General features: G+C 40.1%; 1 protein-coding gene across 5 annotated transcripts in view; it reads left to right on the forward strand.

The window, feature by feature from the left end:
- Positions 1-16,415, forward strand: part of NEK6 (NIMA related kinase 6) — a 57,241-nt gene that overhangs the window by 12,288 nt on the left and 28,538 nt on the right. For 3 of the 5 annotated variants that reach the window (XM_051637030.1, XM_051637026.1, XM_051637027.1), the window contains one exon: positions 9,520-9,641. In XM_051637030.1, the coding sequence (XP_051492990.1) occupies positions 9,549-9,641 (93 nt within the window). In that variant the 5' untranslated portion in view covers positions 9,520-9,548. Of the gene's footprint in view, positions 1-9,516; positions 9,642-16,415 lie in introns of all 5 variants that reach the window. The other 2 variants (XM_051637029.1, XM_051637028.1) reach the window with 1 other exon arrangement.

Here is a 16,415-nt window from a genome sequence, read left to right on the forward strand (position 1 = left end):
AATGTTTTTGTAATTTGGATATTACTTCTGTTTTTGTCTTACTGGCTTTAGATGTCATGTTCTTGTTTGGGTTGGGGAGTTGCTGAATGTGTCATGATAGTAACAAGCTGGGGAAGTAGTTTGGATACTTAGTTGTCTGTGGTAGAAGACTTGTTTTAGGGATTGGCTTAAATAGTGTGTTTTCGCCATAGGTTGGGAACAATCAGTCTTCCCTACCACTTGATTTTTGGCTCTTGTTTTTTATAAGGGCCCTTCAGATTGAGAGTGGAAACTTTGTATTTCACATGTAGATTGTCAAGTTTCTGGTAGTACCTTGAGTTTACTTACTAAGTGCAAAAGTGCAAATGGGTGATTGTTCCCTTGCTGTGGAAGGGAGACCGCCTAGCCAGTGGGATCAGGGAGTCACTGCTGGTCAGACAGTGCGTGTCCTATGGCTGTATGGGATGGTTCTTACTTCAGTTATGATTTCATGATGTGAAAATGTCTGGCAGTCTCTGTGAATGTGTATGTTATGAATGTATTTCCAGCCTATAATTAATCTTTCCTTCATCAGAAATGAATGAATTCTGAGAAGGATAATAGAAATGTTCTTAAATAATTTGGCTTCAGGCTTGAAAGCTTTATTGCATTTTAAATTAAAAGGTGAGCATGTAGTTACATGCTTAGTAAGCAATACAGTAAAATTCCAGGTAGATTTAGTATGTGTTTATTTTTAATACGCGTTTCGTTAGCACCAGTAGTGGCCTGGGATATCTACCTCTGATGTTTCAAAGCTTGTAAAAATGAATATAGTGAATACTTTTGGAAGGCTCAACATTGCATCTAGCAGGATATAAATGAAGATATGTTGGCTCTTATCTGAAACATACAGAAGTGAAAGCTAGTTGGGAGAAATTGTAATCTGCTGTTGCTGTACTGTGTTTACAGTATTCACTCTTCAGAGGAGCTATTGTCACTTTAAATGCCACTGGCTGCTATCCATCCCTGATTTTGGATGTGAATATGTATTTGATGTTTATCTACCTCTTACACAAACATCATACATAACTATTTACACATGGTGTTGCAGTAGGAAGTTGCATGCAGTGAAAGAAGATGTTGGAATAGTCTAGTCTGGTGAAAGGGAACATTTATCTTATCCCATTGATTACTTAGTCATAGCTATAAATCACCAAGTGCTCTTGGCTCTGATCCTAGGACTGTTAACTAGGAGCCATGTGAAACCATCCCTTGTAAGGGATGGATTGAGATATCTGGTATCTCAGGTGTATTTGGGAGACTTTTACAAACAATTGTCTTTTGATCCCAAATTCTGGGAAGCTGGTATTACAACATAGAAAAAACCCAACAAAACATCCCTCAAAAAAACATCACCAAAACCACAACCAACCAATAAGTTTTAACTCAAACATTCTAAAACTAAAATTAGAAGTAAGCTAACTACCTTCCTGGTTGGTGGTGAGAGCTGATGAAAGCAATGGACATGCAAAATGTTCTTTCAAAAATAGCGTGTAAACTGAAGTATCATCTTCAGGCACAGTAATAGAGTTGGGGAGGGGAGGATGCTGTGTCAGACCTGGCGATTTTCAGGTCATTTTCCTGGATTTGTTTCCAAACTAAAATACAGAGTATTTGAAATTATATTCCCATTTTAAGCCAGCAAGATTATGGACCTGAACTGCAGATAGAGAGTGATGTGAAAGAGTGGGATTTTGACACAGCTACGTAATTATTGGCTGGAAGCATTTGTTTAATTGACATCTACAGTGAGATGGTTCTGAATAGCTTTAAATAGGTGATTTAATGTCATTTTGCTTCTAGGTATGGAACACTGAATTACAGTGTCTGTCACAGCATTTGTTTAATGAATATCAGTTGTTGACATAGTATGAAAAAGCTGTAGGGCTTTTCAACCATTTTACTAAAACATTCTCAGTGGGGTTTGGCTCTGTGAGAAGTCTGTTGAAAATCTAGCTTGCATGAAGTCTTAACAAAAGGTCTGCTTAAAATCTTAACACAAGCCTATCTGCAGCTGCTTTGCAGGGTAATTCCAAAGTTTGTGGAATGGAAGGTGTGATTAAAACACTGTGGTCAACTTGTTATAAACATCCTCATCCTTTTTAGGGTATTATAAATTGCAGGTGCAGTTTTCACTGAGGGCTGTGACATGATTTTGTTTGGGCAGCAGTTACTCCTAAGATTTTAAATATATAAATACATAAATATTTTTTTGCATTTTGTTATTGTGAGGTCAGTTCCATAGTTTGAATATTTCTAACTTCTATTAATAAGAGCTTATTAATTTTGGATGGGCATGTGATTCTGAAAGTTTTCAAAAATAACCACCTGTTAAAAGAACTTCAAATAAAGGCTGAGTTAAAAAGCACAACTGGGGTCATTAGTACTTAAAAATACTGATAAAGAGAATTCTACTTAGAAATACAACTGTGATTTTCAGTTGCATTTGGTGACTGATGCTTTTATTACTTCTAGAACTTGATCCAGGGCTTACCCTTTAAATCTTCCCTGAAACTAACAGCTGATAAAATTGATTTCTGCCAGTTTTCATTTGTCCTTTAGAGCTTACGTCAATGAGGATGAGTGAAGTTATATTAGGTAATATATTAGCACTTTGGTCATGGATGGCATTATGAAATCTAACAGCGATGTAACTGAGTGATCTTAAGATACTGTTTTTAAGAGTCTGTTTATGCTTCCATGTATTTCATGGTTTCTTGGCCTTTGCAGGTGTCCACACCTCACGCTGTGTTACATTTCTATGTGTGTATATAGAGATACGTTTCCTCTTAATGTTAAGTCCTAAATTTTTGCAACTGTTTACTGGTGATGTATTTGCCCTCTAGTGAAGTTCTTGCTTGAATTCTCTGCTTGCAGCCCGGAGCTGTGGTAGGACAGAGCTCACCATCCTCTGCAGGGCTGGCAGTGTCTGCGGGCACTGGGGCTGCTGCAGCTCTGGCCAGCTCGACCTGCTGCAGGCAGCTCTTCTGAGCTGTTTTTTTACTGAATCGTATTATTTAGCTCTACGCTTGTAGCATTCTCTCCTGTCTCATGCCCTTCAGTGACATTCCTCATGCTGTTTCCTTTAACATTCATATTCATATATTTTCAGTGTTGGCAGGTGTGTATTTCACATTAACATGAAGGGGTTTTTGGATGTTAGACTGCTATTTGCTTATGGTAATTTCCAGTCATCGTAAGGTGACTGTTGAGAAAGATAGAGCAGAGAGGAAAAAATTGTCAAGCATTTACAGTAAATACTCTTCTGCTTTTGGAAACACTGTCAGAAGTTTAATTGTTAGGTTCAAGTAAGTTTGTCATGTGCCAGACAGAATCAGTCTGCTGTAATGAACGGGTTATGCACTTCACCAGCAAAAAGGGAGAGTGAGAAACTGAGGGATGCTCAGGATTTCCTGTCACCTTGCACTGCAGAAGGAACAGGGTAGGCTTTTTAACCTTAGCCTGTAATTAGGTTTTGCATGGAAGCATATATTACTGTACTTGCTTTGCCAAAGCTCTTCAGTATGATGGATGAGATTTAAAGGTTGATCTGACTAAATTGCAATGAGAATACTAACGACAAAGATATTTCTGTTGTGAACTATTCCTACTAGACATCATAGCTCTGACAGAAATGGTGTAAGATAATGGACAATAAAAGTCACTTGAAAATAATACTCTCCTAGGATTGGACTGCCTCCCCCACAGCACATACCCTGAGCCACAGCGATAATGTAATCGTAAGCCAAGATCATCATTTAAATATATAGGTAATCTCATATAGTATCTTGACAGATTTATTTTATGAGCAAGCAAGAGGAAGAATATTACAGGGCAGTAGAGAGGAAGCAAGTGTTACTGATGTGGTTGTGTTTATTTTGTAAAACAGTTTGCATTGCTCCAGTCTTTGGGGAGCCTGCAGTGAGGAGCGTGCTGGGGGCTGCAGGGAGGTGGCAGCGCATGCGCTGCAGGGATCACTGACCTGGGAGCTTGGTTTGTGGCACTGACAGATTTTATTCGCTGTTAATCTCAATGCTTCCCATGTGTTAAAAGATGGGAATGTGTGCAGTAGTTTAAGCAATGTATTTGTGGTTAAATAACTGGTGGATTTCGGGAAGTATGTAAGACTTGCCTTTGTTTTGTGTAAGGTACCCAAACTGAGCTGCCTGCCTTCCTCTCCAAAGTCCTTGTGTAGCAAGAGGACATGAGGGGGATACAGTAACTGAGCAGAAAAGCATATATTTGTGTATCTCTTGAGCGATATTTGAGGGCGTTGAAGCAGGTCAGAGGTACAAAAAAACCCATAACATTTCTGGGAAGGGCACGGTTGCCCCCTCTTCACAGCTGGGAATGCTGAGACTCCTCCAGATGGAGTCATGTCGCTTGTACAGTAGGAAGTGGTGCAGCCGTGGGAAACCTCGTAGCTCATTCTTCAGAGTACTAGTTGTGGCAGTGCAAGGGAAAGCTGGAGTTGCTGTGGCCTTTTCTGCCTTTACCAAGCTGTGAAGTCTTGGAGGTGTGTTACAGAAAGAGCTGCTCTGAGCAGTGCCACCCCTTGCTGTGTCCCTGGACATCCAGGGTAGGTTTGGCAGGGGCTGGAGTGTCAGGGTTTGCTGGCTCCTCCAGTGCCATGGGCAGGAGCTGTGTGCTGGGCACAGGAGCAGCTGGTGTGTCTTGCAGGAAGGTGAAGAGTGTTGGTACTGAGAACAGTTGTAACACTCAAACTGCTGCTTTCCTTGTCTGCTTTAGAGGTGCATGGTCCTATCACATTTATTATGCATCTGGGAGCAAATAATTTGGCCTGTAGTTGAGTTTGAGGCACCAGAGACATATGGTGATACCTGAGGGGACTGGTCACAGCTGTTTCCCCAAGCTGGAGAAGGAGGAGCTGCACCCCAGGCAATACAGTATGTGAGACTGAACACCAAGATGTTGATGAGGTTCTGATCCTTAATGAGTGTCTTGTAACTAATGATCTTGGCCTTTGCTACCACATGCCCTGGGTGGGTGGTTCTGTCCTGAGAATCCCACCTGTCAGATACCTTCAGGTTACTATGGGGTTCAGCAGGGTTTGTATTTTGCTTTGCTTTCTGCTGGCTAGCCAGATGGAAGGGATGGAATGTAAGGACAGCTAGGGTACCCACAGAGGAACTGAGCTAGGAATGTGTTAGGGGAGCTAACAAGAAGAAAATAATGTGGAAGTTTTTGAAACCTTTGGTATTTTCAGTGTGTTGTTTTCAAAATTCCTCAGCTTATACCTTATGATCTGTTGAGAGAAGTAAAGCAGCTCTATGCCAAGTTCAGTTTTATTTTCTCACATATTTATTTATTTAAAGTTGGCCTCATTTAATTGAAAATCTTTCAGTTCCTTCCATTGTTTTCAAAAACTCCCCCAGTGGATCAGGCACAGGCAAACAATCCTGCATGGTTAAGTGTTCTAGGAGCATTTTTGTGTGACTCCATGGTGTCTTGTAATGCAAAGTTAAAAGCTTCACCAAGACACCATACATCTCTGCAGTTAAGTAGTGATATTTTATTAATTAGAAATATCAGTGAATTCTGTATTCATGACAGTTCCCTCTGATTTTGCTATGATAAATGTGCTTTTGTGGTTAGTGCAGAGGGAAGTGAGCCTGTTTCTGTTGCTGTAAAGCAGAGATGGCACATATACAAGGTCATTAATTTTTGCTAATGTTGAATGATCATAAACTCCAGTATTTGAAAGTAACCTGAACTGATGACACTTTTGCTGCTGTAAAAGTTAGTACATTGGTTGGCAGCCAAGCCAAGTAATTTAGAATTTGTCTGGCTGATTAAAATTGACCCCAAATACTAAAACAGTTGTGATATGTGCTTAACATGCCTTAGCTGGGATATCCTGAAGTCATGCTAGATCCACAGAGCTTCCATGAAATCTCTGTGCTTCATTCACCAGTAGGCACAAACATGGTGATCTGCTCTGCTTACCTGTTCCTGTCTCAGGGACTGGAACCCAATTGGTGTAAATGGTTTTCTTTTTTAGTGTATGGTTCCCAAAGATAATTCTGTTTCTGGAGGTAGAGGTAAATGTTTGTCTTGATTAACATAGGGTAGAAATCTGTCCTTAAAACCTGGAAAATGTTGCAAGTGATTTTATGAGCTGTATAGAATTTCCTTTTGTGTATGTTGAAGTTTGAGGCTTGTGTGTTATTGGGGACTTATATGTATGATATACTGGAGTTTTTACAGTAATCCCAGAATGCTGTTAGGTGGCTCTTGTAATGCCTTTCACAGATGATCACCCTATTCCTTTACTCACTTTCTGGAAAGATATGTGATGCTTCATACAGTTAAAAATGTTTTAATTTACTATCATGGTCAAGACCTAGTCTGAAAATGTTTGACACTGCAAAGCTTTGCAGGAAATTTGGAAGCAGGAATAAAAAAGCCTGTCACTTGAGAAGTAAAAGTGCAGAGCTAGAACAATGTAAAGGCGTGCCAATATTAAGAGAGCTTAGTCCAAGACCTCTTGTCTTACTTCCTACAATTGTTTTTGATTGTTTAAACAGGTTAAAAAAACCCCCTTCAATTATTTGTCTGCAACTGCTCCTCACCATCCCCCTATTTGATAATAAGGAAGTGAGATTGAATCTGGAGTGTTATTGTCACTGCTTGGTTTTGTGTTGAGTAGCTATTTTTCTTTCCTGGTTGGTTTCTGCGATGCTGTATTGTGTCAGTGATAGTCTTGCTGCTAAGAAGTGATATGAAAGTAAATTTGTTCATCTTGGTCCAGTTGTTAGTAGAGTTACATTCTAAAATACACCAGGACAGTGGGTTTATTTTCTCCCACTTTGCATGCAGGTCAAAGACTGAATTAGATGGGGAGACAGAACTTTGATTTAGACATGGTGACCACTCATTCTAGACATTGGTGGATTAATCACTGCATTTAAGATTGCTACTTATTAAAATGATTAAAGAGAATTCATTACCTTTTAATATCACTGTCAGTTAATGAGGCATTACATGCTTTAACTGTGCCAAAATGTTACTTAGTTCAGTCTCTTCACTGTGGTGTGGTTCCCACTCACATGATGCTGTTTGTAGAATCGGCTTGTCTTGGCATCACCCAAAACCCATGTAGGATCCTGTGGAGTTAGAGTTCCGTGCAATCCGTGTACCTTTTCTGGCATGATGAAGTGCCTTTGTGAGGACCCTCTGGGAAGCCCCCTCCAATCTACCTCTAATGTGCACTTGCCAGTTGCCCAGAATAGCTGAGCTGACAGCCTGGAGCAGAACACGCTGTCCCCAAGGTGTCACTGGGCTGGGAGCTGGTGTCATGTGAGCTGTGCTGTATCTTTTTTCAAAGCTGATATTTTGTTCTTGCGTCTTCCTTCACTTCCAGCTGCAGTGCTTGAAACGAGCAGTGACCAGACCCCAGTACTCCCCTCACATTCCCACAGACGCTGGTGGCAGCTGGGCTGTCCTGAGCTGGCAATTGCCTTCCCATTGCCTAATCCCTCAGGACAAGTCATCATACTTTCAGTTTCCCTAAGGCAGCTGGAAAGTTCAGTTCTCTTAGGAATGTCCCAAATCTGTGTATGATCAGACAACTTAGGTTCTCGTATTCAGAAATAGCTCCCTTTTCTTTTCTGGTGCTTTAGTCCTTTCTGAAGGCAAGACAAAGCAGATATGATGTTTGATCAATGTTAGGCTAAAGGTATTTCACATGACACTGCATGGACATGCCTCTTATCTGGAAGCTGTAAATCTGAAATTTCTGAATTCCTTTCAAGATAAGTGGCAAGAAGCAAGGCTGTCAGTAGCCTCCCCAGTAGTGTTGTTTTCTGTGCTTAGAAAAGCACTGTTGAAGTCTGTGGGCTTAAAAATGAAGGAATGTGTTACATTCTCACTGCAAGTAAGCAGTCTTTCTTCAGATCATAGATAGTAAAATAAGTAAGATAATTCTGGCAGCATAATGTAAAGTAGAAATTTCATAGGACATTATTGTTGATATTGAGATATATTTTTATTTTTTAACTGTCCTCCTGGTTAGTAATAAACCAACAGATGCCCAATGCTGGAGGAATCTTAAAATCCAACAACTTTATACTAGTAGTGATTTTCCTTCTCCCACTGCAATTTCATAGTACTGACTTTGAAAAACAGCTTTTATTGAGAGCAACCCATGTGTTAGCCTGTTTATATGCAGCAGGTACTCCAGCTCTCACAGCTCTTCTCTAGTCAGTGTTTGTTAGAGTGAAATTGTGTTTGCTTAAGAAACAAGAAGAACCTTTTTGCTGCTTTCTCCCCAGTGCTGTGTTAGAGTGGCTGGGGCTGGGAAAGATTTGCTGGAGCTACAGGCTTGTTTCACTGACAACTGTTGAAAGAACTGAGTATGACTTGCTACAGAAATTCTTCTGCATCATATTTTTCTCCCCCACTCCCCCCAAATATTTAAAATACCTTTGCATTTTAAATTAAGAGCTAGTCATTGCCCAAGTGCCAGGCATGCACTATTAATACACTAATGAGGTCAGGTTGTGCTCTTACACTGAGTGAATACTTGCCAAAACTCTTGAAGTAAGTTTCTGAAAATGCTTGTGTTGGCCACTAAATCTTCCTGTGTCACTGTTATGCTTCTAGTGATAAGGGCAGCAAAACTGGGACTGAGTGACATGTTACCCAGAGTGTATGTGGGTAATGAGTAACTAGGTATGGATAACATGATTAAATAAGCTCCAAAACTCCTCAGACAGCCCTTTGTGGGGAAGGGCGTTAGTGTATTGTTCTGTGTATGCTGTGAATGTATTTTGAGGACTGGCCTCTGCACTGGTGTGGAGCAAGGAGTACTGTGATCCCCTCTGTGTGTCCCCTGAACAGCTGATAAAATGAGCAGGATTTGTCCCAGTCAAGCTCAGACATGGCCACACTGATAGTTCAAGTATGATTTTTATCTCCTAGAAGGGCTGGAAAATTTATGTTCAGTATCTTTTTTTTAATTGTAAAAAAATGGAAACTGACTTCCACACTTCCCATTCCTCCTGATTGGTTTGTGTTATGGTTGATTATAACACATTTTTGGGCCCTCTCACCCAAGTACTTTTCTGTTCTTCCTTCCTGTTACCTACAGGCTTTTGCTTGGTTTTACAGTACTGCTCAAAAGAAAACCGATCTCGTCATACTGTGAAATAATTTAATTCAAGGTAGATCTGAGATGTGATGTGTGGAGGTTTTATCTGTTGAGTGCTGGGTTTCACAGCTCTCCAGCTGCTTGCTCAGCCCTGTTGCTGTGTCCTCTCTGCTCACAGCAGGGGCTGCCAGGCCTGGCTGAGCTCCTGCGGGGCCGGTGGTGGGGAAGAGTTTTCCTGGAGAATCCCGTGTATGAGTCAGTCTGAGGGATGAAAGGGGAGGATTCAGTTCTTGCTGTGTAGGCACACCTCCAGGAAGAGTTTCTTGCTTTCAGCTCTGGATGGACAATGATGAGACTTCTCTCTCCCCTCTTTGTATTCCCTCCAGCAGAACTGTGAGGCAGAGTTTGGTATGATACCATGGAAGGGCAGAACAACCATCCACACCATCTAGGGGACCAGAACAACCCTCTCTGCAAGCTGCAGGGGCAGGAATACCAGCATGATTCTCAGGTAAGTACATGTTTCTTTAATCTTCCTCTTTCTGTGTTTTCTTCCTTTTTATAAAAGTCTAGAGATTTTGTAGTGTTTAGCTGTTTGTTTTTTCCCCCCTGCTTTTGTTTATAGTGCAGTTATAGCAGTTTCAGGGCAATATCCAGTTTGGGATTCTGCCAGCCAGCCAAAGTTTCCTGATCCAAGTTTTTTTTTATGATAATAAGAGAAAAAGGAAATAGTTTGAATTTTGCTTAAAGCAAGTATTTTAAAATCTTAGAAAAACATGTAGTGTGTTGGCTTTCTCTTCTCTTTGAAGAAAAGGCCAAAGAAAAGCAGTGGATAGGGTAAGGCAATACATGTATTTTATCTCCTTTTATAGTTCAATACTAAATGCTGAAGAGTTAATTACCAAAAACAAGAAAAAATGAATCCTACATAGAGCTGTAGGCTCTCTGACTTCATTTCCTGTGAGTCTCTGGAGTCTCTTCTGCTGTGTATTCTGTCTGGGCTATTATCAGGTGTCAGTGTAGCAGCTCATCCCTTCCTCGCTGCCCTGCCTCTCTGCAGGAGCAGGCTCTGGGCTGCACTGGACCTGCAGTTGGGGTCATGGCGAATTTGGGGAATTCTGGCTTTTTTTAGACTGTCTGTTTATCAGAGCAAGTAAGTTTTACCTGTGTGTATCTTAAACAAAAAGCATCGTGGGAAAGCCGTGAGAAAGAAGACTTGCAACTCTGGCCCCTTGGGGAGGGGCCTGTGGCTGTTGGTTTGTTGTTCCAAACGCACAGTCCGGTGGTGATCCAGGTTCCTGGTTGTTAGGAAAGCTGTGTGGAACACCAGGGAGCATTTCCCAAAGCAGTGAGCTGCCTACACACAGAGTACAATGATGAGCATCTTATGCAGCACTGCTGGGAAAGTAACGTTGTGTGGAGCAAAGCCCCCCTCTCCTAATGTAGCAATTTGTCATATTAAGTCATTTAATAATAATTGAATCCCCTTGATTAATCTCCTAGAATTAGCCAGTTGCATTTTGAGCAATTAGGGTTAATTACTGCCTCATTTGGCAGGATAGAGCCCCTGTAATTATTTCATGAACAAGATTAGGAAGTGTTCCTGTGCAGCAGATACATTCATGGCATCTTGGAGCACATGTTAGAATTTGTAATGACATAGTTAAGTGTAATTAGTAGCTAATAATCTGTGTTCTGCTGATGCTGAGTGGGCTCATTCTGCTGTACAGTCATTGTTCAGTGAAACCTCCCCTCAACTCTGGTAATATCCAAGTTGTGTTAATGGAGGTCTCTGACTATATTAACTGTTCTGAGAATGATCTGGTTTGGTTTTGCTGTTAAAATAAGATTTTTAAAAAGCCAAATAACAATATACAGTCTGCTAGAGAACTTAAAAAAATGGCTCAGCAAACTCTATTTAGAAATTAACAAAAATTGTACTGTGTAGATTGCTTGTCTTACACTGGTGAGATGATATGATTGCTTATTCTGTATTTCTGAGTTTCCGTTTTACAGGAACATAATTATATATAGTTCTCCATTTTCTGATACCTATTCCCTGGAAAAATCTAAAATTGCGTCATTTCATAGAATCATAGAATGGTTTGGTTGGAAGGGACATTAAAGATCATCTAGTTACAACTCCCTCTGCATGGGGAGGGACACCTCCCACCAGCCCAGGTTGCTCCAAGCCCCATCCAACCTGCCCTTCAACACTGCCAGGGATGGGGAAGCCACAGCTTCCCTGGGCAACCTGGGCCAGGGTCTCACCACCCTCACAGTAAAAATTTTCCTCCTAATGTCTAACCTAAATCTCCCCTCTTCCAGTTTTGATCCATTACCTCTTGTCCTCTCACTCTCTGCCCTTGTCCAAAGTCCCTCCCCAGCTTTCCTGGAGCCCCTTCAGGCACTGGAAGGTGTGAAAGTGTCAATTATTTAAGTGTCTGGATTACTGAGTGTTTATAGCAGTAAGCAATAAAAAGTTGTTTAGGAGTAATTAGAGAGAAAAATATAGAGCTATAATTTTTTGCTTGTTTTTTTTGTACTAAAATACAATAACTCACTTTTAAACAACTCTTCCATACTCACACAGCTGAGCAGCAGAGCTGTTCATGGTAGTTCCATTTTGGGTTGCAACTTGAAGGTAGATTTGATCTGGTCATCTGGCAGCAAGGACTTTTTTCAATTTATCATTTTCTGAAGTGTTTAGATTATTTCTGTGTTAATATTAATTTCTTTGAATACCACCTTGGTCTACTATTTTTGAGCTGGTATTTCTCCCCCTATCTAATTAGCTAGTACAAATGTCTGCTGACAGGGATCTTGAAACTTTGAAATCCAATCCAAGTTATTCAACAAACTCTAAATTCAATGTAACAGACCAGGTTAAGGATGTTTTATGATACTGTACTCTAATTTTGGAGCTGCAAGTTGAAAAACCTGAAGTATTCTTCAATAATTGCTTGACTACCTGTTTGAAGGATAATCCATATTTTAAAAGTTTCCTCATCTCTTGTGAACTTAGAAGTTCTTTTTTTAATCAGTCTGTTCTGATGTGCTTTTGTAAATTCACATTGGGATTTCCACCTCAATGTATGCAAAGTTCTTTTCAGGTAGGCATTATTGAATGGGGATGGGTACGTATTCTGGGACATGAAGAGGTTTGAAACACTGATGTTGATAGTAAATCATTGCTTATAATGTGTACGTGTTCAACTGGAGGGCTGGAACGTCCCCATATACGACCACAGATGTCTCTTAAAGGTGAAATTAGTTTACGGTAAATGTCATTCAGATGAAGTATGCACTCTAGAAGCAAGGAAATAATTCCTTTAAAATTAATGATGCATTGCAAATATAAGGAAAAAGAAACAACCTTATATCCAGCCTAAAGATAATTAAAATTCAGGTCAGAAGTGGATGACTTAGTCGGGCTAAATTTTTTAATGAGATTTCAGAAAATTAATTGGGCGAGTATGTTTTTACTCTTCTAAAGAATATTTGATTTCATGGCTCTACAGGAAAGATGCTTTTATTGGCATCTGAAGATTGTAGTGTCTGACTTTTTAACTGTTGGTTAACCAGTCTTTAGCAATTTTTAGGTTGGTTATGAATAATCTAAATAAGCTTGTGACCTCATAGTCATTTGTGCAGACTGATAACTAGTGCTGGTTTTCCATCTGCCAATCAGCAGTAAAACAAATGACTTTGTTGTTAATTAATGTTAGCACTCTGAGTTTATGTATTATGCAATTAGCAGAGAACATTCCCCTTTTTTTCAGCTCATTGAAGCTTATTTTTTCCATGCCTCTGGGAGAAGCAGTCATAACTAACTGCAGCATGTCAGTATTTCACTGATATTTTTGTCTTCAGTCTCTCAGTACTGAAGCATTGAGTTAGAGGCTGTAGGAAAGGCTGTAGTGTTCTCAGGACTGTTCAGGTTTTCCCCAGTTCTTAAATAACTACAAAGAGGTAAATTATTGGCCAAACTGTAATTATTTTCAGATCAAAAGTCTACTCATTTAGAAAACTACCAAAAATGTGTTTGGGTTATGTGTATCTCCCACCTGTGTGTGGTTATAGCAGAGTGTGAAGGATTTGGAGGAGACTGTAGCAAATGAGCAACCTGGTCTAGTGGGAGGTGTCCCTGCCCATGCAGGGGGTTGAAAATACATTATCTTTTAGGCCCCTTCCGACCCAAACCATTCTGTGATTCTCTGAAATCTCCAGCTGTAGTTTTTGTCATGTTTGTACTCTGGCCTGCTCAGAGAGTCACCTCTGGTAGCACTGTGACAGCATCCCTGAAAATGGGAAAGCAGAACTGGGAGCTGCATCCTGTCACCAAGGAGCAAGTATAGAGCAAGGACCTTATCTAATGCTGTCATCCTCCGAATTTGCCTGGGTTGCCTTATAATCTGGGATATAGAGAATATTTTAATCTTTAACCAAGTTTCTTATCCTTGCAGTGTATCTCTGCAGGTGTGTAGAAGATAACATAACTGAAGTTTTTTTTAGTATTTTTTTTAGTATTACAAAGCCTTACTAATTCTGTTTTTCAGAAGATCTTGTAACCCCTCAGTTTGAGGCTGAAAGTTCTGGCAAACTTTTCCTGAAGTCCTGTGCCAAGGCTTGCCACTGTGGACTTCTGCCAGCTTTGAAATTTTTGCTCTTGCATCAGTGACTGCATCTAAAAGAGAACATGTATGCCAGAGATGTTGTCCAGAATAGCTTGTTCTTGGAATAATCTCTGCATTTCTTCTTAAAAATGAATAACCTCTTTATTTGAATGAGGAATTAATTTATTTTAATTTTTGCTTTTTTTTTTAATGGAGTGGTAGAAGAATGAGACTTCATTGTGTGGATAAAGAGAACAGCCTTTGTCTCAAAACTAGTTCTTCCCAGACTGTCCCCTTCGTACAGCTGCCCTGGGAACAAGAAAGTGCCAACAGCCCAATTTTCATAGTGTCTGTAGAGGGCCAGTGGTTGGAGGGTTTTGTTGGTTGTTCTTTTTCTCCCTTAGAAATAATTCTTTTTTTCTGAATTCAAGCTCCATCATTGACCTTTAAACCTGTTTTGCAGAGACAATGATCTGGTTTTACTGTATTTTAAAGGTGGTGGTATCTAATTTTACACACAGTTTATATCTGTATATGAAAACTCAGATGTTTGCAGAAATAAAGATAATGGTTTATTTGAATGAATAGGTATTGGGTCTTTGACAGCTTTAATAAAATTGTAGTGGTTAAATGTGGAAGGACTTGAAAAAAAAAATTGAGTCCCCCTTGTCAACAGTGAAGAAAGAAGGGGGCCAGACTATAGGGATGGTATTCTGGGGAGGCAGATATTTCTAAAGGTATCCTTATAACAGTGTTCAGAAGAGTTACTTGCTCATGTTTAAGCACAGTAAAGCATAAGAGAAGGTTAATTTTCAACAGATGTATGGAAAAATGGACTGCTGTCATCTCTAGGGAGCTTTCTGGTATGGTTTGGTCTAACCTGGGCCTGCTTGCTGGTTTATACCATAACCAAAGACCTTCTACACTGTATGAAAGCTCCATTACTTTAATTAGGTCTGATAGGTTGTGATAACAAATGCAAATCTAGGTCATTGCATATGTAAATGTGCAGCTGTAGTCCTGGAGGATGCCAGAACATATCAGCTAAGGTGTCCAGTTGTCACCTAGCATTAACTCCAGCATGGCAAACAGACTTTATGTGCTCACCATGTGAAAGTGGTTAGGACACACACATCCTGTCACTTGCCTAACATTTGTTTTCTCAAGTTAAGAAGTTAATATATATTTCTTAGTACAGGCTTAACATTTTAATTTATACTTAAATGCTCTTATGAAGGGCAAATAGATAACTATCCTTGATGGCAGCATAGCTTTCTTCATTAAAAATAAAGTGTTATGGTAGTTGCTTCATAAAATCTTGTTAAAACTGCTACCTCTATTGTGAGTGTGAACTCTTTCTAATGATTAGTTAGGAAAATCTGTTTTGTGTTTATATCTTCCAATGCCTTTGTTTTGGCTGGGTAAAGCAATTTGGCTGGACAGCTCAATTAATTTGCTTAGAAGTTCATATGTAACAAAGTAGGGAAACGGAGAAGCTCCTGTGTTAGTTGCTAGTCAAGCTGAGCACATCCCTGTGTTCAGGCATTCTGCTGGTGTCACTCAGAAAATACACATCAACTGTTGTTCCACTGGCAGTCTCTGGAATGAGATGAGTATTCCAGTCTGTCTGCAATGTACCTTGATGAATATTACTGTTTATCGACTCCCTGCAAAGAGATTGCAGCTAATTTAAATGGAGGAAGCTGCAGGGGTTGATTACTTTAGCTATTTGCTTGTCTGTTTTCATCCCATGCTGCCTTACTTTGTTGGTAGTTTAGTAACTTAGAAGGGAATGCATGTAAATAATAAACCAATGTTTTCTTAACATTCTGTTGTTTATCTGACAACCCACAGGCTACATTTTTCCTCATCAGTGAAAGGATACTCCCATTTTATGGTATAGTTTACACTGCAAAACTAAAAATACCGATATTTGCTCTTTAATTTTCATTTTGCCGCATTATTACTGGTAAACACAGTGTGACTTCAGGTGCCCAGAGCAACAGCCTCTTTGCTTGCTGCCGGGGGCTGTCGCTGCAGCTGGTGGTGGTGACAGGGTGTTCTTCAGAGTGTGGGGAGCTTAACATCTTTAAAGGGAAACACGCCCTGGACTCTTCCATGGAAGTACTTGATGCAATTAGCTCCCTCTTTTTGTGACTTACCTTCATGAATAACTGCAGATTCTAATGCAGCCCTCTCATTTGTGTAGGTTATTAATGAGTTACAATTTTTATTGTCATCTCTATCCCAGAGAAATGAAAACCATTTTTCAAGGTATCAGAATATTTAAGTGCTCATGGTGATAGATGGAAAAAACTTACTTGTGGCCTTGGCATTTCAAAAAGAATGACTTGAAGTGCCGTTTGATCTGAAAAAGAGTGAGTTGCCTCTTTTAGGGGACTTAAACTAAGAAAGCTGATGATCATGATGGCCTGGAGATAAATGTCCATTTATGTACCTACCTGAATTAGCTGGCATGGGCTGGACACTATGGTACTGCATTTTTGTCTTCTCTGGAGTCCATAACCATCTGATCTTTTCAGCTTAGCAGCAGTCCCCTCTCTTCATAATTGAGGAGCTTTATCCTCAGTGAGTTCCCAAGAGCTGACCCCGGGCAGTGGTGTGGAGAGCAGGGCTAGCTCTGGCCACCAACAGCTATCCCCTGTCTG

This window comes from Apus apus, chromosome 19, assembly GCF_020740795.1.
Source record: "Apus apus isolate bApuApu2 chromosome 19, bApuApu2.pri.cur, whole genome shotgun sequence".
NCBI lineage: Eukaryota > Metazoa > Chordata > Aves > Apodiformes > Apodidae > Apus > Apus apus.